The 27,525-nt window shown below is 42.1% G+C and overlaps 1 protein-coding gene across 4 annotated transcripts in view; it reads left to right on the top strand.

Annotated features, from left to right (window-relative positions):
* NSD2 (nuclear receptor binding SET domain protein 2) overlaps positions 1-27,525 on the top strand; it is a 73,129-nt gene that overhangs the window by 23,128 nt on the left and 22,476 nt on the right. For all 4 annotated transcript variants that reach the window (XR_014168473.1, XM_081911698.1, XM_081911697.1 and 1 more), the window contains 7 exons: positions 98-264; positions 1,210-1,692; positions 6,534-6,678; positions 7,624-7,701; positions 8,945-9,063; positions 12,644-12,725; positions 14,189-14,304. Coding sequence is in view for 3 of the 4 variants with exons in the window: in XM_081911698.1 (XP_081767824.1) it covers positions 98-264; positions 1,210-1,692; positions 6,534-6,678; positions 7,624-7,701; positions 8,945-9,063; positions 12,644-12,725; positions 14,189-14,304 (1,190 nt within the window). In the remaining variant the exon portion in view is untranslated. The remainder of the gene's footprint in view (positions 1-97; positions 265-1,209; positions 1,693-6,533; positions 6,679-7,623; positions 7,702-8,944; positions 9,064-12,643; positions 12,726-14,188; positions 14,305-27,525) is intronic.

Raw genomic sequence — 27,525 nt, 5'->3', positions numbered from 1 at the left:
CATTTTTCGTTAAATGTGTTTTTACATTTATGTATGTTTATATTAATATTTCTAGGTGACAAAATAATTATATAAGTGTGCCTGCTACCTTTTTCAGGACAAAAGAAGAGCTTTCGCCAATATCATGTTCAATTCTTTGGAGATGCCCCAGAACGAGCCTGGGTGTTTGAGAAGAGTCTTGTACCGTTCAAAGGAGAAGAGCAGTTTGAGCAATTGTGCCAGGAAAGTGCAAAGCATTCCCTTACCAAAGCAGAGAAGATAAAGGTAAATATTAATGTTAATTAACATATTTGTTCAGTTATCTGCTTGAATGTTCACATGTGCCACTGCATGCATGTGTATTTATTTATTTCAATTTATAAATTTATTTGTAAAGGGACCCCTGACCATTAGGTCCAGTTGTGACCAACTCCGGGGTTGCAGCGCTCATCTCGCTTTATTGGCCAAGGGAGCCGGCGTTTGTCCGCAGACAGCTTCCAGGTCATGTGGCCAGCATGACTAAGCTGCTTCTGGCGAACCAGAGCAGCACACGGAAACACCGTTTACCTTCCCACCTATTTATCTATTTGCACTTTGATCTGCTTTCGAACTGCTAGGTTGGCAGGAGCAGGGACTGAGCAACAGGAGTTCACCCCATCACGAGGATTTGAACCGCCGACCTTCTGATCGGCAAGTCCTAGGCTCTGTGGTTTAACCCACAGCGCCACCCGCGTCCCTCATTTCTATTTATATACCGTCCTTTATCCAAAGATCCCAGGGTGGTATACAACATTAGTAACATAATTTACACATCATAATAACAGGCCGTAGAATAAAGAGGATTGTTTTCGCCTGGCTCCTAAAGATATGTAATGATGACACGAGGTGAGCCTCTCTCGAGAGGGCATTCTACAGATGCCACCACAGAAAAGGCCCGTTCTCATATTGTCACATTTACAGTTTTAGCATAATGACATAGCTCAGCCATGTTACTTCGTATGTCATGTTGTTATTGGGTGTATTGCTGCTTCAGCCATGGCACATTTCTTTCCAAGTCATTGTTCCATGCACAATTCAGCATCCCTTGTTTAGTAGCATATGTATATATATATATTACATTTTGGGAGTAAAAGCTTCATTTGAATATATTAATAGGAGACTGACATTTTTCATGATCCCTACAGGGAAGGGTTTCGTTTCATTCTCTTTTGTTGGTGTGCTTCTCTGCAGATGCTAAAACCTGTTTCAGGAAAACTACGCCCCCAGTGGGAAATGGGTGTTAAGCAAGCAAAAGATGCATTGTCCCTGACAGCAGAGGAACGAAAAGTCAAGTACACCTTCATTTACGTTCGGGGAAGACCTCTTCTCAATCCTCAAGTGGCAAAAGAAGCAGGTCTTGCTGTAAAGTCTCTGGAGGAAATGGATAAAATTTACACAGATGAAGACATTTCTCAGACTTTGAAATCAAAGAAAGAATCTGATATTCCTACCAAGAGGAGGAGGAGAGCAAAACTGCTTGCATTGAATGAATCGGACGAAGGCATTGAACCAGTTAAGAATATCACCCCTGAAAAGGTCCTTGAAGGCAGAGAAGCCAAAAGGAGCACAGGGTCTCCTGTTGCTAGGAAAAAAGTTGTTGCGTACACCCCACGAAACAGAAAGGGAGATGCAGTTTCTCAGTTCTTGGTTTTTTGTCAGAAGCACAGAGATGAGGTTTGTGCATTTGCCTTCAGAACTTGTATTACGAAGCTTAATTCATATGCATATCTGTTTTCCTTGCGATAGTGCCCCAGAGGTGCCACAAGCACTCTTAATACATGAACCCTATCTGTTCTCTCATAAATATACACACAGGCACACATGTGTGCATACAGAAACCTATTAATATACCCCATCTTTCCTCAAAGGAGATCAAGCATAATGCACGGGGTTAACTTATTTTCTCCTGCCATCAAATATGTGAAATAGTTTAAATTGAGAGAGTGACTTGTGATGGCCTAGAAGCATTTAATCCCCAAAGCAGCATTATGCATTGGCTTGCCTGCATAAATGGGCTTTTTAATCAAAACAGAAGTCTTGGTTATTGAGGGTAGAACTGTGAACATTTCTTCAGTGTTGTGGTCAAGGTAGATAATGTAAACCAGTTCAGATCTCATCCTCACCGCAACCACTATTCTGTATACAGACTTAAAGGGTTGTCCATCTCTGACCCAGTGTCTGTTTGCCTGTCTCCCCCCCCCTCCCTCTCCACCTATTTGAAATACATTGATAGTTCTGGCTTTTTTCTGGTGGGGCAGCTCAGTTTGGAGGGCAGATTTAGGTTGGAAAAACAGCATAGATGAAAGGTTAAGCCCTGTGTGTATTTTGCAGCCTCAATCATTACCTTGGCAGATGCTTTGAGGGAAAGGGGAATATGTGCTTGAATCTTATGTTTGTGTATATAGAAACAGTGGTCTTGGTAGCAGAGTACTCCTGGTGATGAAGAGATAATCATAAATTGAAAATGAGCACCTTTTAGTGGTATTTTAGTAAGTGAAACGCCAAAATTTTCCAGGCAAAGGCCAAAGATATCTGAGGCAACATGAGTACAGCCGTTAAGAGAGCTTGGCGCAGTTGCAAAGAACTTCCACTTTTGTTTTTGATTAATCACAGTTTAGTGTGTCACCCGAACCCTGAACTGTGGTTAATCTTAATCGTGGAAAGTTGGCGCAAGCCAGTGGCTTGAAGTTGGCTTGTTACAACATTTTGTCTGCTTTTGGATATCATGACAAGGTGCGGCAAGTCTGAAAAAGACCTCGCCATTTATGGTTGGTTTAGAGAGAAAAACTACAAGCCCAGGTTTGGATGATTAGGCAAGCCAGACTGGCCTGGTTTGTTCACAGTGGGGGAAACTTTTCCAGTGTTAGGACCACATTTCTTTGTGGGTAACGTTTTGGAATCTTCATGAGTGGATGCAGCCAGAGCCAAAAGTGGGCGAGGCCAGAGTCAAAAGTAGGCAGGCTTTCACCTTTTGCACAATAGGTTGCATTCCAGCCACACAAAAGCCAGATGTTTCAACCCCCTCTCCGTCCTCCTGTCTCCACGCAAGCAAAAGGCATCACAGTTCAAATACACATTCCAGCAGTTGAGGAGGGAGTGAAGTAAAGGCAGTGAAGGGCATAGCCTGGCAAAGGGTAGTGGCCCAGAGAGTCCCAAAGCCTGGATAGAGGAGACTAAAGGGCTGCATTTGCCTGAGATTCACCATCTCTGTCTTCAACCATAGTACAAACCAGGCCATTATCACTGTCATTTGTGCTGTAGATTTTTATATATCAAAGAACAAAAATCAGTCTATTGCAAGAATTGTTTACTAGATTAAATATCTATAATTTTGTCATTTTATTTTCACGTTTTGAACAATTGAATAGTTTCTGACAGTGTTAGAAACTGAGATCTGAAAGCTAGGAGCCTAGATTATGGGTGCAACAATGGAATGTCTAGGCATGCTTTTTTATAAGAAGACTACAAAGTTGAAAATGAATGAACGGCAGCTAAAATATTATGTTCATTTTTCACACTCCCTCCCCACCCACCCCTAATATTCTTAAGAGGGTCTCTTCTCCAGTCTTCAGAGAGTGGCTGGAAGTGGGGAGGTAGAAAAAGGTCCTCCTTTCCTTCTACTCTGCAGTTTTAATCTGAAATTGTAGATGCAGTACTGCGCCCAGAGCTCAGAAACTGCTTGCACTAATGAAATTCCCTGTTGCAAAATGCTCCTAGAACAATGGGGGGGGGTTCGAACACTGGTTTTCTCTCTCCCTACCACAGTTGTTTTAACAGAGGGTCCCATGTAGGTTTGCATGGGATCCTCTGCTAAAATGATAGGGGTGGGGGCATCATTTTAGTAGGAAGTTCTGATTCACACCCCTTCCTGATTCCTCTATTGTTTTAGCAGATGACTCAATGTATATTTGTACAGAACCCCCTCCCAAATCAGTGAGGGAAATTCCCCTTTTGGCAGCAGATGCAGATACGCCATGTGAAAAGTTGTGCCAAGAAGAAACACGTCCCTTTCCATTTCTCTCACCCATCAGTCCTCTCAGCCATCATGGGTCCTGTAGTTTCAGCTGGGATGGGGTGGGAATGGCAGGATCTTTCTCAGGAAGGGGAAGAGGACCCCACAGCTGACAGTGGGGGAAAGTTCAGGTAGTGATAGAGAAGAGAGCCCTGTGCTGCCATTGCCAGATCCCAATCTCGGGGAGGCAGCATGAACTGGGCCAGCTCCTTCTCTATCTCTTCATAGCCAAATTCCCAGGTAGCCCAATAGGTAGCTGGAGTATGAGTGGAGCTGATTGAATTGGAGGTGTGGTGAGAGCTGGAGAGTTCAACACAGGTCCCATCGCCAGTGCCCCTCCCAGCAGACATGCCCCTCCCCATCAGGAGCACCCGCTTGCAAGCAGTCTTTTCATTTGGGACCAGAGCGGGAGGGGCGAGTCCATTGCTGGGATGCCTTTGCTTATGTCTAGCTGTGTATCCCAAAACTCCTACTTATGGATCATTGAACCATATACTTAGAGCTGATTTTATCAATAAAGCTTTCAGCATTTCCTGAGTTGAGATTTGGAGTGTTTCATCTGATGGTGGGAGACAGGGCAGTGATGTCAGCTGATGGGTAGGTAGTTGGAGGGGGGGACTGCCTCAAAGGTAAAATTTGGGCACCCGCCCCCCACAGGCAGGCAGGTTCCTCATCCTCCCTTAAATTGACAAAATAGTTGGCATGTTCCATAAGAAATTCCCCAGCAGACCATCTTGATAACATATATTGAAACAAAAGGTGACAGCCCTGGACGTTTGATATTTCCTTAAATGTATCCCATGTCTTCATGGAATGTTATGGAATCTGCTTTTAAATAACTATATAGTGGTGGTTTATTATACCTATATGGAGTAATGTGTGTCCCTGCAAATTAGGATGACACTTCAGGCTTCTGATGAACTGGATCATAGTCCACAAAGCTTATGTCAGGGATGGGAAACTGGATCTATCTGAGGGAACTTGCTCACCCTCCATGGGCCATTTTGACTGCTGGGCGGGGTTACTGGTTTGTCAATCACTTGGTGTCATGTTCAAAGCTCTAGGAGAAAATGGAGAATTATCTGCCTTGGTTGTCCTCTTGCCTTTTTCTGGTGTGCCCCTGTTGATTTTTTTGATGGCTTTTGATACCATTGACCGTGGCTTTTTTGTGGTGAGGGTGTTGGGAGTGGGTGGCATTGCTTTGCTAACTGGACAACCACTTAGGGAGTTTTGTACGACCCTGTGGAACCTTCAGTGTTGAGAAGCCAGAGTTTGATTTTATCCCCCATGCTGTTTAAAATGTATATGAAACCACTGAATGGGATCATCCGCCATTTTGGAGTGTGCTGTCCGCAATATGCTGATGCTGCACAGCTTTAGTTCTTTACGGCTGCAGGTGTAGCACTGAATCAGTGTCTTGCCTTAGTAATGGACTGGATGAAAGCCAATTAAATTAAGCCTAATCTGGACAAAACCGAGGAACTATTTGTGGGTGGTTACCTAGACCGGATGAGTGGGATGTGTCCTGCTCTAGATGGAGTTACCCTCTTTCTGAAGGAGCTAGTACATCACCAGTCTCAGGGTGATAGAGAACAGCTCTCCTAGCTCCCCCTCTGTGGATGCTGAGCAAGCTGCTGTCAGCTGCAGTGCCCCAGAGCATGTAGCTGTTGGCAGTTCTTGGGCTAGGTTAGCATTTCCTGCTGCAACATCACAGATCTTGTGGTTGCTGGGCTGACCCCTCCCTCCCATACTCATGGGTTGACTGAAGTGCTCTCAGCAGGGTGGCCTAGCAGTGTGATTCCCCCAGCATTAAATAAAGCACAGGGTGAACATCTGTAAGCAAGGGCAAGCAAGGAGGAATTGCCTGAGTGACTGAATGAACTGCAGGCCTGCAGCATTGCCCAGAAAAGGCTAAGTTGAAGGTGGCTTTTTGCTCTGTTCTTCTGTGAGACGATGAAGAAAGGGTGAGAGAGCAGAGAATTCATCGCAGAGACAGGACTCAAACTTCCTGACTCATACTCAGTTTCTTCACCCCAGGCCATGGAGGCCTTCCACATGTTGCTGGACTACAACTCCCATCCTCCTTGACCATTGACTGTTTTGGCTGAGACAGATGGGACTTGGGTCTAACAGCACCTGAAGGATCACAGATGCTGTGCCAGATCAGAAGTTTTCCACTTCATAATTACAGATCATATTTACTTGTTTAGAAAAAAAAAATGCTCCACTTTTCCTTATAAAATAAACTCAAAAATCTTTGTGCACAAATGGAAAAATAACATCAAGCACAATAAAATGTTCAAATTAATGTAAAGCCTGTTCAGATTACTAAATTATGCTAATAAGCATACATAAACGCATACAAATAAATATTTTGCCTTCTGGATCCCACAGTATGAAAAGGAACCTTAATCTCTACTTTATTACTTTTAGATGCAGAGTGTTAGTTTTAACTACGTATATGTTTTAATTCCTACTTTGAACAAGTATTGTGTTTGTTCAGGTGATTGCTGAACATCCAGATGCCTCAAGTGACGAAATTGAAGAGCTGCTGGAATCACAGTGGAACATGCTTAGTGAAAAACAGAAAGCACGCTATAACACAAAATTTGCCATAGTGACCTCTCCTAAATCTGAAGAAGACACTGGTAAACGTAAAACTGTGCTAGTATACTCTAACTAAGTTTAATATATGTGGTGGTGTTAACCTAAGCACACAGCTTGAGACTTGTAGGGGGGGGGCAGACTTTGCTGTTCTCCACTTCTAATTTTGGTGTGTCGTGATGATAGCCGTGAATGCAGTCTTTACAATAAAAGTCAATAATGTCTGCATTTCTTGGTCATTGTTCTGCGGAGTTTTTCTGTGTAAAACTACTGTTTAGATATTGCTGGTTTCTCATTCCCTTCCTGTCTATAAGCAGCTGCCTCACTGTTAGCAAAGTGAGAATGATGGAAATGAGGAGAAATAATCTTAGCATTTAAATGTTATCATTAAACATAATCAAGCCTCTTAAAATTACAGTGCCACTTGTACTTTTATTTCCCTTTGTAATAAGTGAAACTGTTGACATGCATAAACATCAGAAATGCATGTTTCCAAATTATAAATGACCAATTGAGCACTGTGCTGGTCTTCTAGAATAGCATCACAGCCTGCAAGGCATTTTGGTTGGTTGGTTGATATTAACACTTCGCTCAATATCCCGATATAGTTCTAAAAGTTCTTTGGAATAATGAATAAACCTGAAAGAGGAAGGGAGGGAATCATATTAGTGATCTTTCTCAGTAAAAGTAGTAGCTATAGTAATAAAGTAATAAATATTTAGCGTATTAACTTCATTCGATTATTATGGAAATTTTAAGCCATCAGGTTGCTGCTTTGGGCAATGAGTGGAATGAAGGTGTGTTTGACAGGTTTGTCAGTTTTGGAAAAAAAATGTATAAAAAGTGCAGTCAGTTTTGTTATCTGTGTATGAAATAACATCTTGTGGGAAAGTTAACAGCTTTGTCTTAATGTGTAAAATAATGGATGTCTATTTTAAAACAAACAAACACAAACAAACAACACTGCACAACATTCTGTATCTCTAAAGGTTCATCACAGAAGAATATGGGCGAGGCCAAGCGTAAAGTGTTTCAAGAATCCCCTAAAAGGAGATCAAGATCCAGAAGTAATTGAAATCTGTGCTGTGTACTATTAATTCATTATGAGTAATTCTTAAGTCTGCCTTTTATGTAATTGCTCACAAATCATTGTTTTTCTCTCAGATGTTGTGTTCCTTTGGCTTCAGAATTTTTATGGCTCCCAAATTAAATACTTGAGTGCTGTAGTGCTGAATTTTGTTCAACTTCCTGATAGCTTCGTCCTACAAAATAATCAAAATGAATATAGCTTATTTCATAACTATACAATATGTATTTCATGCTTGGGCATGTTTTTAGCAGTCTGCAAATGATCACCATTGTATGCCAGTATAGATTATGCCAATATATTATGTTCAGATAGCACTGGCGTATATAATAACTGCTGGCTGTGGTATTTTTAAGCTTCCTAATTGACATGAATTATGTCTGGACAGTTATCTGTAGCTGTAAAAAAAAAAGTTTATTAGCATTTGTTACAGGATATCATATTTTGTTCTGAAGTTGAAGTTCGGACTGTTACATGAAGCAGCTGCTCCTCAAGGCACTTCTGCTGAGATGGGGAAAGCAGTTGAGATGAAGTTCATTACTATTACTTTTTCCATATAGATTCAGACTGCTAAGAAGTTTGCCTTTTTTAAAAGTAAGTCTTTACACCAGAGCAGAGCTGTTGAAACATAGATTGGCTGCTGATCCTTTTGTCTTGGAGCTACCTCTCTGTAACATGGAATTTGACTACTTCATCTCCCCTCATATGTAAACATTCAGGGTGTTGATGGCATCTGTTCTTCTAGGCTTTGATTGAGACAGAACATTTAAGACGGGGTTTTCTTGGCCTTCGTACAAAATAAATTCACATGCTACCTATATTGCTATCCGTCTGCCAAATTGGGGGAGAAATGGCACTAGTGATCTCACAGACAGGGGTAACTGAAGCCTTCTGTTGTATAAGACCTTAATTGCTGGAAGAAATTATTTTAAACCAAGAGTAAGACTTCAAATTGTGTGGGTCCATTGGTAAATTGCTTGAAACAAGAAAACGATTGTTAACTTGCGCAATAACCATGTGGTGTGTTTTGATAAGAAGCTTAGCCCTGAAAGATTTGTACTGTAAAACTAGTTTTAGAAAAAAGGACTTCCAAGCCCCAGGCTTTTAAGGGTTAATAAAGCATATTAAAACTGATGAAAACTAGATGAGTTCAAGATACTTTCTAAATGAGCTTTAGATCTTTTTCATGTAAGTTTCCCCCCCCCCCATCCCCCTGCTCCAAGGTAACTTACATGGAAATAAAAGGAAACCAATAAAGAGGACAAGGAAACCTAAAGAAGATTTTGAACTTCAGGAACTTCCTAGGAAAAGGCTCAGGATGGATAAGAAGAATTACCTAAAGGTAACTACATTGTTGGTTTGTTTGGTACATAATAATAGCACCAGACTTGATTATATCTTTCAGTTTTTCAGAGTTTCTATAGTGTTCTGCTTCACTGCAAACAAATGCATTAACTATGAAGTGGTTACTCAGAATGAGTTTTAGAACACAAGTTTGGGGTGTACTTGAATACATCCTCTAGGGTGTCATATGCATCATTGAATGTGACTATTCCTGGACCTTTTTGCCAAGTAAGTGGGAGAGGTGTTGTCAGAAAGCCAGGAAAAGGGGGGGGGGAATAATGGACTGTATTTGGGAAAACAAATAACTCACATGGCTCTTTTCCTCAGGAATACTATATAGGAATATCATAGCTTTAGAGAGCCATCGCTGCTTTTTTAATGCAGCATTCCCGGAGCACTAATCCTCTTTCCACCTGAGACCTATTTGCATATCTAACTACCCTTCACCACGAGCAAAGGGGCAGAAACGCTGAATTTTAATAGGCCTCAATTCCAGAATTAAGATGGACATAAATAAGTGAGAAAGAACGAGCATAGCTAGACCACACACCATTTCCACATTTGGTTTAAACGCTCACTTGCTAATAATGTTCAACCAAAATTAGCTCTCCTGGAACTTAAGCTCATTAGATCTAGTCCTGCCATTTGGCAGAAGAGAACGCATCTTTGCCCTTTTCGGTGTGATGGCCTTTCAGTTTTTTAATAATGTCTTCTCCAGGCTAAGCATACCCAGATCTTTTAAGCATGTCTCATGTTTTGTTTTCCATACCTCTGACCATCTTCATTGCTCTTCTCTGAATGCACCCCAGTTTGTGCAGTGCAGAGCAATAGGGCAACTTTCTGAAATATTTTGCTATGCAAAATGTAATTGTACACTACAGTCATGTGAACACCACTGGCTATCTTTAATATGTAGATCATGGGATATATTTTATAACAACCTTTTAAATCAAATTTTGAGGGTAAGACATGCATGCTTAAAATTGCTTTCAGTGTTGTGCAATTCAGTATCAGAAATCAGTATACAATAAAGTAGGTTTCTGTGGGCTCCTGTTGATTGTGGGGCTGGTGTTTTCTCGGTTTGGATTAGAGTGCATTGACTTTCTGCTCTTAGATTCTATGAGTGCAGCAATTTCTCAGTTCTTGTTCATGATGGAGGTATTTGCACATAAATTGAAAATATGCATGAGGTGGGCTTTGTTGTTCTTACTCAAGGTAGCCCAGAATTTGCAGAGCTGTTGGTTAAGTTACACTTTACGTAAGTAAAGCTTAATCTTAAACAAATGAGACTCTTACCTGAATGTGTACTCAGAATTTCAGCATTAATCATTCATGGAATAATCCTTTAGACTATAAATTTATAACTTAGTATATTTAAGGCTTGATTCAGACATCTTTCTAGAGTGCAAATTTGGGGGGGTTCCTGTTTAACAGCGTTCTGAACAACTGGGAGGGGAGAAGAAGGTTTAGGAACTGATGGATAGCCCTCATTTTCTTGAATATGGAGCTTTTCAACACCAGCCTGTCCTTTCCAACAAGTGCAACTGTCTTTCTTTTAAAAAATGCTGTTGGTCACTTTGCTCCAGCAGCAGCTAGTGTCTATGATTTGCCCAATATAGCAATATAAAAGATCTTGCAGATATTTGTTGCATAATGCTGCGGAAACAGCCCTCAAATCTTAAGAGCCTTGCTTATAAGTATTTTGGCTTCCAAGAGGCCAGCTGCCTCTGCCTCTTCAGAATGCTGAAGGGCTCCATTCCACAAGAATCCCAGCCGGAAGTAAAGCCTAGAACGAACTGGCTTTTGCCCCCTTGCTTAACCCATTTTTAAAATTTATTTTTAGCCACCAGTCTTTCCCTGCTCCTCCAGGGAATAACTCCAGCCTTAACCCCTTCAGGAGCTGTTGCTGTGAGCTTGCCATACTTGGGGGTGGCAAGGGAGAGTACAGGTTGAGCCTTCGCTGACAGAAGGTGCGGCTGCAGGCAGGGAGCCCTCCAGGGCTTTGAATGGGCTGAAGCAGCCTCTGTAATCGGCCACATTAAGAACATACTGTCCCTGGTAGTGCAGCATCATGGATAACATTGCAACTTCTTGGTGTTTCTGTCGGTGTGTATTCTTTCAGTTTTGTGCTGTTCTTTACACTGGATTAGGGTTTCCATGTGTCCTATTTTTCCAGGACACTTTCTCAGGGGTAAAATTTATGTCTGGGTGGATTTTTTTTTCAATTTGTCAAAATGTCTCTGGCTATACTTTCTGGATGAGACATAGACGTAACTGATGGTTGAAGTTACAGGTAGGTAGCCGTGTTGGTCTGCCGTAGTCGAAACAAAATAAAAAAAATGCTTCCAGTAGCACCTTAGAGACCAACCAAGTTTGTTATTGGTATGAGCTTTTGTGTGCTCATACCAATAACAAACTTAGTTGGTCTCTAAGGTGCTACTGGAAGCAATTTTTTTAATGCTGGTTGAAGACTTGCTTTCTTCTCTTCTCATACTTTCTTCTCTTCTGCCCCCCTCAGCAATATATTGCAGATTCTATTCTTCTTTCTTTGGCGATCACTCGTATCCAAGTAAGATTGTCTTCCATAAACACGGTTTTAACAATGAGTCTGTAAGTGACTGTGGAGGCCAATCCTGGATCCATACGTCCTTCCACAGTGGGGACATAGGTTTCTGGGCAGGAGTTAATCACAGTGTGGATTTGCCAAGTGTGCCTTCCTCTTAGCACGTTTCTCCCTTACATCCTGAGTTCGAGTGTCTTCAAAGCCCATGACACCTTTGGTAAAGGCTGTTTGTTCCCCAGTTGGAGCGCTCGCAGGCAAATGTTTCCCAAAATGTTTGCCTTGAGACAGTCTTTAAACCTCCTCTGTTGACCACCAGCATTGCACTTTCTATTTTAAAATTCAGAATAGAGTATTTGCTCTGGAAGACGACAGTCAGGCATCCGCAGAACATGACCAGTAGGCGTATTTAAAATGAGAGTCATCATAGCATCCTCTTTTTTGCTCTTCACAATCTGGCAACCATACACTGGAAATAAGTGAGCAACTTTTTGCCATGCAGTCTCTGGCACAATACTCGCTTTGTCCCTTTTTTTATGAAATCAAAGCATGTGGTTATAACATTGTTTTTTAAAAAAACAGTCTTCATTGAGAATAGAATTGGGTGCTCTTAACTTAGTGAACACAATGTAATTTCAAGCATAAATGGAACATTTTATACTTTTATCAACTTGACTTAGTCAAAACACAGTTTAGCACCTTCTAAAATTCATTATAGAAACCCTTGATATAAGCACCAGTCAGATTTATGGTTACAAAAATACTGAGTTCTGGATAGACCATGCCTGCAACAGGTTTGTGTTTAACCTTTAATAATACTAATAAATGATTGTTTTGATTGATAGTTTCTCACCTTCAAGAGATTCCATATAAATGAGATGGATGTGGGTTTTTTACCTTTGTAGCATCTTCTGTAGTTTTGTATTACAAAGACATTTGCCTGGTAATGTCCACATTTATCCAGATTAGGTTTTTTATTTTTTCATTTCATTTCATTTTTATTTTTATTTTGTAACAGAGGGAGACAAGCAATGACAAAACAGCAAAAACAAACTCAGCTAAAGTCACAGAAACCTCTTCTTCACAAAAGAACCAGTCAGGTAATGTGGTCAGAACAAGCTTTGATGTAACATTTTCAATTAAATTCTTATAAATTCCAGTTGTTGAAGAGTGCCAGCTCCCTAGTTTGATGAAAAAAATGTGGCCTTGTTTAAATGCTGGCATGAGTTGTTGTTTTCCTGTATTGCTGTTGTTGGCCCATATCTTCTTCTAATATTGTGAAGAATGCAATTCATTAGACATAACTAGTAAAGTAGAGTGCAGTGAACCCCACCCCTCAGTCATTCTATGGGCTAGTTTTTAACATGCCACAGGATTCTTTGGCTTGGACCTGGTGGCACACTTGGCAATGAACAGATACCAGTTGTGTTTGCACAAAGTGGGATCTTACTGCCCATTTGGCCCCTTGCATCTACAGTGCCACAACACACCAGACATCATGTTGGAAGACCCCCTGGCCCTCTGAAACAGCTTATACGAGACCGGAAACCTCTGTTCTGCTTGCAGTTCTTAGAATTCAAATTCAATTAGCATTGTGTTTTTCCATGCCGTTTTGGTAGATTTAGTTCGACAGAGCAGTGATGAGGAGTGGGAGGTAGAGAGGTAAAGGTAAAGGGACCCCTGACCATTAGGTCCACTCGTGGCCTACTCTGGGGTTGTGGCACTCGGCTTGCTTTATTGGCCGAGGGAGCCGGCGTACAGCTTCTGGGTCATGTGGCCAGCATGACTAAGCCGCTTCTGGCGAACCAGACAGCACACAGAAACGCCATTTACCTTCCCGCCGGAGTGGTACCTATTTATCTACTTGCACTTTGATGTGCTTTCAAACTACTAGGTTGGCAGGGGCAGGGACTGAGCAATGGGAGCTCACCCCGTAGCGGGGATTCGAAATGCCGACCTTCAGATCGGCAAGTCCTAGGCTCTGTGGTTTAACCCACAGCGCCACCTGCATCCCTGGGAGGTAGAGAACCAGTCTCTAAACGCTATTGGTCTAGATACACTTCCATGACAGTGCAATCCTAGAAATGTGAGCTCAGAAGTAAACCCCATTGTGCTCATGGAATATGCTTCAAGGTAAGAATGTATAGGATTGTTGCTTAAAAAAGAAATCTGGGTGTTGTAGTGTGGCATGTTTCATCATAACTACTCCCACCATGAAGTTGTTTTTGAAACTATTTTATCCTTGAAAACAAATTTGCTAGTATTTTTTAAACCCCAGTTTCTACTTAATTGACAAATTGAGGAAAATCCAATACATGCTGCTCCACGTTCCATAGAATACAAATTAATTAACAAGTGACAAATGTGCAGACTTGTTTAACTGAAGTGTTTCTTAACTATTAGTGCCTTTTGAAAGTGCTCTACAGTTCAGTACTGCGGTAGTTTAAAAAGTCCAGTGTAAAAGGTTCCCACACACTTGAGGGGATGTTATCTACAGAATTCAAGAAAATGCGTTAGAATTCCAAGTTCACCTTGTAAACAAATTATTTTGCCGCAATGACAGGTCTTTCAGATGCATGTAAACCCCTGAAGAAGCGAAATCGGGCTTCAGCAGCAGAATCGTCAGATCTTGCCTATAGCAAAACATCATCTCCTTCAGCTTCCTTAACTGAGAACGAGGTAAAAATATGAATGAATAGTGGCATTCAGATAAAACACCATAACTTCTTTTTTAAAAACCATGCACAAAATCCACATAAAACAAGGCAATGAAATTTAGAGCGAGGCATTTCTGTTCTGTGAACACCTCTCCTGCACTTCACCGCCTCTCTTCTTGCTACACACTGGTAGACTGAGCTGTGCAAGGCAGGGAGAGGAGGAAGGGCTGGTGAATATCTGGCTCAGAAAGAAACTTCATCTCAGATGGGTCCAACAAAAGCATTTCTCATACCCAGATGCTCGGGAAGAGATGCTCCTATCACATGCACAGTGTCTCCTGAAATAGCACTCTGGATAACTCAGTGCCACCCATGATTATCGTGACTTTCTTCCTTGGTCAGCCCCTTCTGTGTAGAACTCTGTATTGCTTTAAAACTATTAAAGGTAGAAGACTGAATTGAAAAGCACCTGGAAGAGCATACTTCAAGCTTCCAAGTCAGTATATAATACTTGGAATGTACATACAATTCAAGCTGTACTAGGACTAACGCAAGTTTAAATGCTGTGTAAAAATCGCAAAATCAAAGTTTGGCAACTTCTCTGAACATTTTAGAATACGTTTGTATGTTGGCGTATTAAGATATACTCAAACCTAACCTGAAGAAGGAAAAAAACCCAACCAACTAAGGAGCTGCTTTACTTCCAAATGCATCTTATTCTGGTAAATTGTTACATAATTTCACATTAAATAGTATCATATATTTATGCCATCTTGTGTTTATATCAATGTTTTATGGAACTAATTGGAATAACTAAGGTATGTATCACAATGTATACAACAGTGTAAGTGTACATAGATTGAATAATCTCTATAAAAAGTTAAACACTCTGTTCCAAGATTATAGTTTATTTCAACTACACAGAAAGCTGTGTAATTATTGTTGCAACAATGTAAATCACAGATTGCATGTATGGTTGCAATTTGCTGTAAATACAGGCACGGTGTAACCAGCCTGGTGGTGTTATCAGCACCGGTGCAGCCGGTGCTGATAACACCAAGGTTGCCGTTTTGATCTCATAAGGGATAGCTGCATATTCCTGCATTGCAGGGGGTTTGACTAGATTATCCTCGGGGGGCCCTTCCAACTCTGATCCTATGTCTGGATAATGAATATGGCTCCTGAGAGAAGTAACAGAATCTTCCCACCTCATTCCCTGCGCTTCCCAAAACATTTCTTTGGATTTGGATTGTTGCTCTTGAACAAGGTGGGGTATGGCTCAGGTTGTTGCTGGATCAGGCGGAAACCTATTTCTCAGGAGACGTGTAGAATTGGACTGTTTGGATCCAAGTCATTATTTTTAGATAATTCTATAAACGCACTGAACTAATATTCAGTTTGGGCCGTGCAACTTTAAGCCTCTCTTAGCTGGAGTCTGGGCTGGCTCTGGTTGCTTCGTATCCCCCACTCAGCTCCTGGTCCAGGCCCTCCTTTTGGACAGGAAAACAATCTTCAGTGTCACAGTGCCAGGTAGCATTTTCAGTGGAGCAAATCTGAAGGTCTGAAAAATACTCATATAGACTTGGTTGACTGAACTACATCTGGCATGGTTTTCGATTGCACCTTCCCTTCCTCTGACTCCTTTTCCCTTTGGGCATTTGAAAGAGCCTACACTTCAGGCATACTGAAGTTCCTAGGGGTACAAATTATTCTGGGAGACACAGCATCTCTCACAGTGGCCCTAGGAGGAAACACTACAGGTGAAATGTCTGAAGATCTGATCAGTTCCATGATCAGTTCAATTACTCCAGTGCTGGATATCTCACCTATTTGAGATGAGAATTACCTAGCCTAGATGATGATCATGGATTCCTGGCTCAGTAGCTGGGGAAGTAGTTTTGAGAAGGAAACTGCTCGGTCTCACAGGGATGCTATAATGGCAATTTCCTGAAGCTGAGGGAGATTGTGGTGGCAGCTTCTCAAGGCAAATGGAGGGACGTTGTGTTGCATCATGTGGACAGACAGCAAAGATCATTGTCACAATCTCTCCTTAAAGAAGGCCTTCTGCTCTTCTGGGGTCCTGCAGGCAGTGGCCCTAAATATTTAATGAACAAACACTAATCCATTGGTTTCTGAATTCCAGAGAATATCCTTAGAGTAGTGACCAAGGTTGGGTAAGTGGTGATGTGACTTTTTCTTCTCTGTTTAGCAATCCACTGATACTTTTATTCGTTAGGAGAAGTAGTAAGAGACAGTCAACCCACTAAGGGCAGATTGGCCAGTTGATTTCATAGACACCTTTCCTCCATTTCTTTATATCTCCTAGGCTAGCATAAAGTTCTGTGAGCAGCAGGTAGGGATGTTCCTTATTGCTGCACGGTGCCAAGGAGACCATGGTTCTCAGATTTTGTGAGTTCCTACATCCTCGTGGCTCTGTCATGCACTAGAATCAAAAGTAAAAGCACTTAACTGCTTGGAGGTTGAAAAGAACCTCCCCCTAACCCATGATTACTCCAAACACATGTTTTTGGTACATTTCTGGCTTGTTCTGTGACCAATAGTTCATGGGATTGCAAGAAAGGATTCATCAGCAGGTTGGGTGGGTCTAGTAAGATCTCTTATAGAAGGGGTTTTGGAAGTTCTGGAGTTTCTGCAGGACAGTCTTAACACATTTTGCAGACAGGCTTCAGCTTTGCCTAACATTGTAGGCCCCTTGACATCTACTCCAGCTTCGCACTCTCATGTGCACCGGCTTCTGAGAACAGTGTTCCTCATTCTTCCCACAGCTTGTATAGTCCTTGTCTATCATAGTTCTGTGGGCACCAGCCAAAGCTCTATCCAAGCTGTTAAATTTTTACATTTGTGTATGTGAATTTCCACCCTGCTCTGCCTATACCAAAGGACAGTATACTTGCTCATGGCCTACTTCACTACAAAAGTGTGGCCGTACGCTAAACATAGTGAGATTTATTTTTATACTTTGCTTTTTAACCAAGGATGGCTGTCAGGGTAGTTTACCATCAGAATCCGCGTAGTACAATATAATTGGGATTATGTTAGAATGCGTGTAGCAGTCTCTTCTGTACACTGGCGATAAAGTACATGATCCAAGTCCTTTTCTAGACAGAAGGGCATTGTAGGAGCTACAGAACTGATTTGACGGGGCAAAGACTTAATTAACAGAAATCTCTTTAAAATGGCCCTTGGCAAAAGAGGTACCCATGGCATTTCTGGATCTTTGGTTAGGAAATACATTACCATTTGAAATGCATAAACCCGTCAGTCAGTTTCCTAATGTGTGAAGATGTACACACAGGGCACAGGGGAGTCCTGAGGTGGCAGCACTTGTGAGTAAGCAAACCAGGGTGCCTTCTAGAATGTCAAAATTAATGTACAAACCACAGTAAGGCATTCTGTCCTGTGGGCAATCCCTGGATCACAGACCGAAGTCCAACTGCTAGATTTTAGCAAGCCCTTAGGATCCCTTCCCACCCATCAGCTGTTAAGTGGGGAGCATAAATTATGCAATTGCAGCGCCTTCCTCTGGAAGATGATAAAAGCAGAGAGGAAACGTCCCAGCAGAGAGGTATACTTGCGTTTCTTGAAAATGCACAAAAAGCACACATGCAGTCTGCAAATTGCATATATGCAATTATTGGGATGCAAACTGCATTTTGATGTTTGGAGCTTTGAATAGCTGCGAGATAGGGCTTGCTATTCAACGGTGCATTTTTTATTTTTTGCATTCTTCTGAAATTTCTGAGTTTGGTTGGTTGGTTGGTTTCCCCCTGTTATGCAGTCATGAAAAGATAAAGTGTGTTTCAGAGCTTTTAAAAATAACCTTCATAAAGACAGCTATGGATAAAATGGAAGAGGAAAGTTGGGAGTGCAGTTAAATATACATCTATCTTACCATGGAACATCGCTTTGTATTCAGATCTGGCACTTGTATATGGGAGTGTGGTTCTTGACAGCTTCCCATCGAAGTAATGTATCCCTCCTTCGCCCTGAACTAATGAGCCAGAGATGTTCAGTGCTAGTCTTTTGAAAGAGAGGAACGTGTATCTATGACGCCGTGAACTCTTGGTCTAACAACTTCGAATTTGCAGGATCTGCAGTTCCTGCCTCTTCTCTCTGAAGATGGCAGCCTAGAATCTGGACCATGTAACTTGGAAGAGGTGTCTTTATAGATAAATTCACAATCATGGGTTGGGTATTACTTTTTGGTAATTGGTGAAGGAAATGCCCAACCTGAATATTTGAAATCCTTGCTATTTTTAAATGTACCTGCGCTAGACGCCCTATCCCTCTTGAGTGGCAAAATGAGGATTCCGTTCTTGTGGATTTATGTCCATTTGGGAAGAAAGGGATTATCTGTGCCTAACCTCTCTTGGTTCTGCTCCATTTCATGGTCTTATTCTTTTCTGGGCTTTAGAAGGTTGAATTATTTCCCCTAGTGCCTGGTCACTAGGTTATCATGTGTTCATTGAAAGCTGTAGGGCATCTCTAAAATTACTGAAGAGAACTTTCTTAGACTGTTAGAACTTTTCTCAGTGAGCTCCATTTCATCAGTTACATTTTAGGCTAGTGGTTCTCAAAACATTTTGCAGCAGCAGAACCTTTCGCTTTGAACAAAACTTCAATGGAACCCATGCAGCAAATTGATTTTAAAATGATTTTTGCTCCTCGCTGCTTCACCCCTCCCCCAAGCGGTAATCTTCAGCAACAAACGGCAATGGAAAACCAGTGCTATTCAATTCCTCGAAAGCGCAGCAAGGGAAGGAGAGAAGGAGAAGGGATTCTCAGGACACTTCTCCTGCCCCAGTAGTGCATTTAATCTCTTTGACTGTTGCAAAAATGGAAATTACACATTGTTTGCAATTGTCCGCCCTTACAAATACCTCCTTTTGGGTGAAGGTGATGGAGAGGGTTGTGAGGGAGCAGCTGCAAGCATTCTTGGGTGACACAGACTATTAATACCCATTCCAGTGTGGGTTCAGTGCTGGCCAGAGCAAGATGGGAGGAGCACGACTTTGCTCCTGGTTCTCGATCTCTTGTCGGCTTTTGATACTGTAGTCCGTTGTATGTTCTTGAATGAGAATTGAGTGCAGAGTAGCAGTAGGAGAGAGTTCCTTTTGGTCCCCCATTGCCTACGCTATGGCACCACGGGGCTTTTAAGTGCCATTGAATATGTATCCGAAGCTGTTGGGAGGAGTCATTAGGAGTTTGGGGGCAAGGTGCCACCAGTATGCTGAAGACACTCAGCTCTTCGTTTCTTCATAACATCTGAATCGGGAGAGGCCAGGCAGCCCTTGGACTAATGCTTGGATGCAATGGTGAAGTGGATGAGGAAGAACAAGCTGAGCTTTGAATCCTGAGAAGACAGAGGCACTGTTGGTGAGTGGTTTCCATGTCTGAGAAATTAGTCAGTTGCCTGCCCTGGATGGCTTACACTCCCCCTGAAGTAGCAGATTCATGGCCTGGGGGTACCTCTGTATCCAGCTCTGTCGCCGGTGGCCGAGGTGGCCTCTGTGGCTAGAATTGCAGTCGGTATGACAGCTATGATCCTTCCTGAGCAGGGAAAGCTTGGCCAACATGGTTCATTGCAAGCTTTGAACTGTTTCCTTGCAAAACCAAGATCTGCTCCTTGAAGGGCTGGTCGTTTTGTGCCCGAGTGATACGTTGCTGCTCAGACAGAGAAGCCGGGGAGGGGGAGGCCGTTTGTCTCAGCTCCTCCTCCTTCCCTGTTAGTTGCTGCGACTCCATTTCTCCCTGCGGTGGGGGTTGCCGCACAGCTGAAAAGCAGGTCAGCAGCTCCTCCTTCTGGCTAGCTACCATGGTGGTACATAGTGAGTAAGCTCCTGGATCACCTCGCTCTCCCATTCCTGCTTCAAAACCCTTAGAAATAAATCAGAGCAGGCAGGAGACAGTGTTCACCAGCGGCAGGAATGCTCAAGAATGCAATTAATTTTTAGGGGACAAGAAAATAATTTTCAACACGTTTCTGGGTTAGGCTTCCAAAGATGGAAAGTATGTCTGCTTCAGAAGCTTACTTGTCAATTCTAGGCTGCCTGCCTCCCCCACCCCCCTATTACAAGGGAATATTGTGCCAGTTGAGCACTTTTGCATCTGTTTCCTCATTCTTGTTAGGTCTGTTAGGTAATAGTTAACCTAGGCAGATAATACAGATTTCCTATCAATAAAGCAGGAGTTACTTGCTACCTTCCTTCCTGTTGTTAATTTGGTTTCTCACCTGCCCTTCACCATAAGGTCCTAGGGTTGTATTGGGCACTGGATTCAAAATGGGTGATTTGCAGGTGTCGACTCCATTGGTTGTTGTGATACACTGTGCTATTGTTAAGTTTCACAAGCACGGCAAATAGGCAGTGTGGACCTCTTGATTCCCATGACCTTTTTGAGGTTATCAGACTAAACAGATATTTTTCTTTGCCTTGCTCCTGGGTTGCTTTGCTTTATCAGCTTTTATAGTGATCTTGTGTATTCTACCAATTTTTATGTGAACAGCAAGGCTTGTTAAATTTTGTCTTGAAAGTGAAGGGTGTGGGTTTTTTCAGATTTCCTTTCCTGAATATCTTAAGCAAAGAAAAATATTTGGCAGTTCTTTTTTTTTTTTAAGGTATATTCAGATATTCCTATCCTCTTCAAGCCAACATACTTATTGTCCGTAGCAAAGTATACCGCATGGAATTTAACAAGATAAGCCATTAAACCCCTTAGGCTTCAACAGTTGTCTTTGTGTTATATGAGTAGATCTTAACTTACATTAAGATTAGGTTCCTGGGGACGGGGCATCAAATGTTGTCAAGGGCTAAAGCTGGATAATTCCATTGGCTAAACAGCACTGTTGGTGTCCGAAAATGAGAGTTTCGAGTTCTGTGGTTCAATATATCCCGTAGGAGGGGATGCCATCTTGCTGCATCCAAATTGCAAATGACATTTTAGTTGTGTTTTGACTGCAAACCTTCATGGTCAAATCAGCCAATTGCTCTCAGATCAGCTAGAAAATTGTTTTGTATGATAACTTACTTTAGAAAAGTAGTCTGTACCACATCATTTCCTATATTAATAGGAAATTCCAAATGAGTGTTACGTGCATGCACAGTTATGTGTGTTTCTGCAACATGCTAAAACTTGTTTGTTATCTAACACGTGCTGTACTTTTCTTTCCTGCACATACATCATCCAGCAATAAATATGAATAAGAACCAACAAAGCTCCTATGAGTGTCCCAAGTGTCATTTTTGTAGCCTTCTTTCTATAGTAATTGTAGCCCCTTTCGCCAAATGCCCAGGCAGGCTGATGTGATTCTTCATTGCTCCCCTTATGTTTCCCTAAATGCCTCCACTTTGCCACTGCTTTCAGTTCCTCAGATTTCAGTTCACTTTGTGAACTTTGTGGTTTCACCTCTGTAGTACTCTTTTTCTAATGGCCAAATGTGCTGGCCAAAGAAAGACATTAAATGCATCATGGTATTGATATTTACCGGAAGTGTGACTGGCCGGTAAGGTTAGGTGAGGAGCCTAGTTTGTTAGTACAGGTGGTTTGGAATAACTATCTCTGTTGTTCTGTGGTTTTAAACATAGGTTTTATAGGAAGGGTTGTAGCTCAGTATAGATCACCTCCCTGGCATCTCCAGGTAGGTCTGGGAGATAATTTTGCTTTGAAACCCTAGATGGACCCAATGGTCTGACTCGGTATAATGGAGATTCCTAGGTTCCTATAGTTACAGATTAAAATGTTTTCTGGCTCCTGCTTTAGAGATTATTAATTTCTAAAATCTCTATAATATTACTTTGCCATTATGCTCTTCTCACTGTAGGTTGTATTGCATATGAAATACTGAATTACTAACAATAACGAAAGCTATTATATATCCTAAATCAAGCTGTCATAAATTTTAAATGGTCTATGTGGTTGACGCTACAGTTCTGACATTTGCTTTAGAGCCTGGCTGGCTCCAGAGATGGATAAGGCTGGGCAAATGCAGAGGCCTAGCTTATAAAAATTTTCTTGATGTATTTCATTATTTGGCAGGCTTTTGGAGATTTAAATATGAAGGCTGGATGTAGGGCCATTTCTCTGTCCAAAACCACCTAGTGAGGTGAGATTCAAACTGGAAATTTCCCAATTCCTAGAGTTTAAGGTATTCCAAATGCGTACCATAAATTCCTGGTGCTGTATTTCAAATTCATACTAAACATTATTATTGTTTTTTATTTAGTTCTGGCATTTTATTTTTGTTGTTTCTTTTACCCTAGCAGACGTTGAAATGGGTATAGCTTGGGTGCAGGCTTCGGTTCATGCGTATACATTTGGACAGCACTTTGTATCCTCTTAGTGCTTGTCCAGTTGGCAGTGAACTCTTAATGTGCATGAAGTTGTGTATCTTCATTTCAGGAACCAGTAGTATGACTAGCCGTGTGCAACTAGAGCTGGGTGCTATGTCTGTCCAGGCGTGTTAAAAAGGTTTCAAAAATTGAACGGTACTTGTTTGTCATGTTCACTGTTCTCCTAAAGGTAAAGGTAAAGGGACCCCTGACCATTAGGTCCAGTCGTGGCCGACTCTGGGGTTGCGGCCCTCATCTCGCTTTACTGGCTGAGGGAGCCGGCATACAGCTTCCGGGTCATGTGGCCAGCATGACTAAGCTGCTTCTGGCGAACCAGAGCAGCGCACGGAAACGCCGTTTACCTTCCCGCTAGAGCGGTACCTACTTGATCTACTTGCACTTTGACGTGCTTTCGAACTCTAGGTTGGCAGGAGCAGGGACTGAGCAACGGGAGCTCACCCTGTCGCGGGGACTCGAACCGCCGACCTTCTGATCAGCAAGTCCGAGGCTCTGTGGTTTAACCCACAGCGCCACCCGCGTTCCTCGCTGTTCTCCTACATTAGCCCAAATCTTATATGGCGTTTGCAGTACATTCAATAGACTTTCGGAGATGACACTTGAAAGTAAATAGAGGATTGTTTACACAATAAACAGTTTATTTAAACCATTGATATGCTGCCCTTTGCTTCGTGCCAGAAAACCATGATGGCTAACTATAAGGCTTAGCATTGCAATATAGCATAATTTAAATACTGTGGAAAATCCAGATTGCATCAGTACAACAATAAAACGATATAAAAATCACACCTAACCCTAACAACAAAAGCCTTCTTAAAATGAAAGCTCTTACCTACTTTTAAAGAAGGGAGAGTTGAGGTTACATCAAACCTCCCTGAGGCGGAAAAAGTCTGAATATTATCAACAAAAAAGATGTCTTAATTTCAGAGAGTAGGGGGAGCAAGGCTTTGGCGATGACTTAGGCATCTTAACAGGTTCATACACTGGACAAGTGGTCTCTTTCAGTTATCTGGCTCCAGACAATTTTGAGATTTTATAGGTTAATGCTAGCACTTTGAATTGGGTCAGGAAAACAGCTGGAAGCCCATGAAGTGCACGTTCTTATTTTTATTCTATGTACACCACTATTACTATATCTATCTATCATCTCTCCAGCTTTTGTATGCTGTTGCATAACACAAAAGTCTGTGCAACTTACAATAGAAATAATGTAAATATAAAACAAAAAGCATAAAATCAAAGCGAAACAAATACAGCAAAAACATTTGCACACAGCACCCTCTAGATTATTATTTAATTAAACCTGAGAGGCCTGGGGCACACAATTTTTTTGGAAGACATGAGTAAGCAGACAGGTGTTCACCTGGGGCCAGAATGGCCACACAGACTGTGCCAGGCTGGCTTCCCTTAAAAGGCTGTGTACTATAACTGGTATTTAAAAAAAGGTAAAGGACCCCTGACAGTTAAGTCCAGTCGCGAACAACTCTGGGGTTGCGGCACTCATCTCGCTTTACTGGCTGAGGGAGCTGGTGTTTGTCCGCAGACAGTTTTTCTGGGTCATGTCGCCAGCATGACTAAGCCGCTTCTTGGAAAATCAGAGCAGCACACGGAAACGCCGTTTACCTCTCCGCTGGAGTGGTACCTATTTATCTACTTGCACTTTGACGTGCTTTCGAACTGCTAGGTTAGCAAGAGCTGGGGCCGAGCAACGGGAGCTCAGCCCATCGCGGGGATTCGAACCACGACCTTCCGATTGGCAAGCCCTAGTCTCAGTGGTTTAGACCACAGCGCCACCCGCGTCCCTAGTTCCACTCGCTACATACCATTTACATGGTAGTGTTGTGTAAATAATGCCTTCCCTTAATACATTTCTTTGTACACTTCGTGCAAAGGTGGAAAAGTGGTTTAGACCACAGCGTATAGCCATTACCAAAACCAGCCTCTTCCTGCTGCTAACCTGCCTTAAGTCATTTGGGGTGAGGAAGATGCGCCCCAAGCAGGGTTTCCAAAGAGGACCTTAAAGTTTGTGTGGCTAAATATGGGAGAAGGTGGTCTTTCAGGAAACCTCATCCCAAACTACTTAGATGAAAGTCAGTATTTCACTTTGGGCCCAGAAATGGACTGGAAGCCATCACAGCTGACAAAGCACAGTTTCTAGAGACTTACTTTTATAGGCAGCCCTACATACAATGGTAAGTGGTAGGTTACTAGATTGTGGGAAATTGTGGTCAAGCCAACTCAATCCAGACAAGGTTACAGTTGGTGCATCAGTTCTAGACGGCACCTCCATCTAGAACAAACTGGACATCATTCAGTTGGATGGTTGGATGAATGAGCCACCAACCAACAAGACACTGTTTTTATCTCGATTGGAACTTGATTTATTCACCCTTTTCTAGCCAGTTCATCCAACCCATGCCCAGGCTCTGCTTCAGGACAACCACAGCATTTCTAGCATCTGATGAAAGAGAGAGATTAAAGTTGAGTGTCATTTGTATACTGGTGACACCTCAGAACAGAACTCCAGATGACCTAGTATTTCATGGAGATGCTAAACAGCATGGGTAAAAGAACAGAACCCTGCTGAACATCAAAGCACTACTGCCAGGGGGTCCAGCAATAACCCCCCAGCACTGTCTTCTGGAAATGGCTATCCCAAAAGGAGCAGAACCATCAAGCAGTGCCTCCTGTCTCCCAGACATAATGTAGAAAGCTATAAACAGAAGGCTGATTGTCTCCAAAGCCACTGAGAGGTCCAGGAGAATCAATAAGGAAGCAGCCCTCTCGTCTCTTTCTCAACAAAGGTCATGTCAAGCATAGTTTCTGCCCCCAAACTAGCCCTGAAACCCAACTAAAAATCCCCAAAGTGAGATTAGTGTAATCCAAATCTTTTTATTACTGGTGTACTGATCTTTTGATCTCCTTGGCCAGGAAGGGAATGTTCACCACTGACTTATAGGCTAGATTTCTTCAGGGTCAATATAATAATGGCTAAAGAAGCTGAGACTGCTGCCTCCATCAGACATTTACAGCCCTCGTGGACCGACTCCCTGCTAGACAAAATAAGCAATGGATGGCAAGAGTCAAGTATACAAGTGGCTGACCAGACTCGCCCAGGCACCTTGTCCACATCCTTCAAGCTGGAATAACTCAAAAGTCATTCCGCAAAACCAGATCAGACACTTCCATGATTGACACTGCTTTAATTGTGGAGCCCAAGTCTTGATGGATACAGGTGACTATCCTCGGAGCATCTTTCAAACGCAGCACAGCTTTCTACCGTTGGTTCTGCTATCTCCTCCCTGGGCCATATTTCAAAAGGTCCTACACCACATTGGAAAGCTCCTCTGGACAACACTGAAAGGGTGCAATGGGGCGGGGACGGTTTCTACACTTCCATCACTAACTCAGAGTGGACTGATAATAGTCTCTCTCTTCAGCCAGACTGTCGTGAGCCTTTTCCCACTTGTGACCCCGCTGTATTCCTGCTTGCTTCATTGCCCTCAGTTCCGGTGTGTACCAAGATGTTGCGTGGATTCTGCTCAGCAAAAGAGGGCACTTGGGAGCAATCAATGGCAACCACCCACCCAAGTAATCCCTGAGGGCCACTAGGGTTTCAGCAGCTATTCCAACCATAGCTGCCAAAAAATATTCCAGAGCCCTTCGGAATTTATCAGTCTTTGGGAGGTAGGCTCCATTTCACAAGGCTCCCCGAACTCTGCAGAGGGATAAAACCATGAAAAGCCTAAAACACATTCCATTATATGTGGAAACTTTACTGGAAAAGTGGTATATAAATTGTGTAAATAAATAAATAAAGTTAACTTGTTTATTTTTTATTTATTTATTTGTAATTTATATTCTAGACCTTTATATCTCCAGGTAGTGCAATTTAAAATAGTGACGACAAAGCATACAAACTAATATAGGAAACTGGAACAATATAAGCATTTTGGTGGGACAAAATTTTGGAGCTGGCTTGGAGGAATTAAAACCCTCAACCTTCTTGGTTGAGACTAGCTGTTAACCCAGTTATTGATATTGTTGTCTGCTTGTGTTTATGTATGTTAATTTAAGCATTTATATCCTACTCTCCTGATGGAAAAGACCATAAAAACAATAAGAAAGAGGGGAACAGCAGTTAAAACCGAACACAAATACTGTACATTATCTGCCATGTACAATGAACTGGAGAAAGTGATTTTTAGTGTGTTAGCTAATATGCAGCAAATTTAGCAAATAATTTTGGTGGTTCACGTCCACAAAATTGTGCAAGAGAATTCCTAGAATTTTTAGGATTATGTAGATTTTGTACTTGTCAAATAACCACGAAGAAAATCTGAATTCTGCAAAGTTTGTAAGTATGCATGTTAAGGATATCACAGTCAAAACAAAAAAAAATTCCTTCCAGTAGCACCTTAAAGACCAGCTAAGTTAGTTCTTGGTATGAGCTTTCGTGTGCATGCACACTTCTTCAGATACACTGGTGAGGTTGATGGACTTCCATTTCATGCGGCTCAGTGTGGTGCTTTCCATAGTTCCAGTTACAGATAGGTAGCCGTGTTGGTCTGCCATAGTCAAAACAAAAAAAAATTCCTTCCAGTAGCACCTTAAAGACCAACTAAGTTAGTTCTTGGTATGAGCTTTCGTGTGCATGCACACTTCTTCAGATACACTGAGTGTATCTGAAGAAGTGTGCATGCACATGAAAGCTCATACCAAGAACTAACTTAGTTGGTCTTTAAGGTGCTACTGGAAGGATATCACACTCAGTGAAGGAGAGCATCCTATATCAGGTAGCATATCTGGCTCACTTTTTGAGACAATGCACATTCAATTTTTCTTCTGGGGAAAGAGTGCCTCTTTAGTTACTGTGC

This window comes from Podarcis melisellensis (genome assembly GCF_964234715.1).
Source record: "Podarcis melisellensis genome assembly, chromosome: 5".
NCBI classification, from domain to species: Eukaryota; Metazoa; Chordata; class Lepidosauria; order Squamata; family Lacertidae; genus Podarcis; species Podarcis melisellensis.
This window is presented reverse-complemented; position numbering and strand designations above follow the sequence as displayed.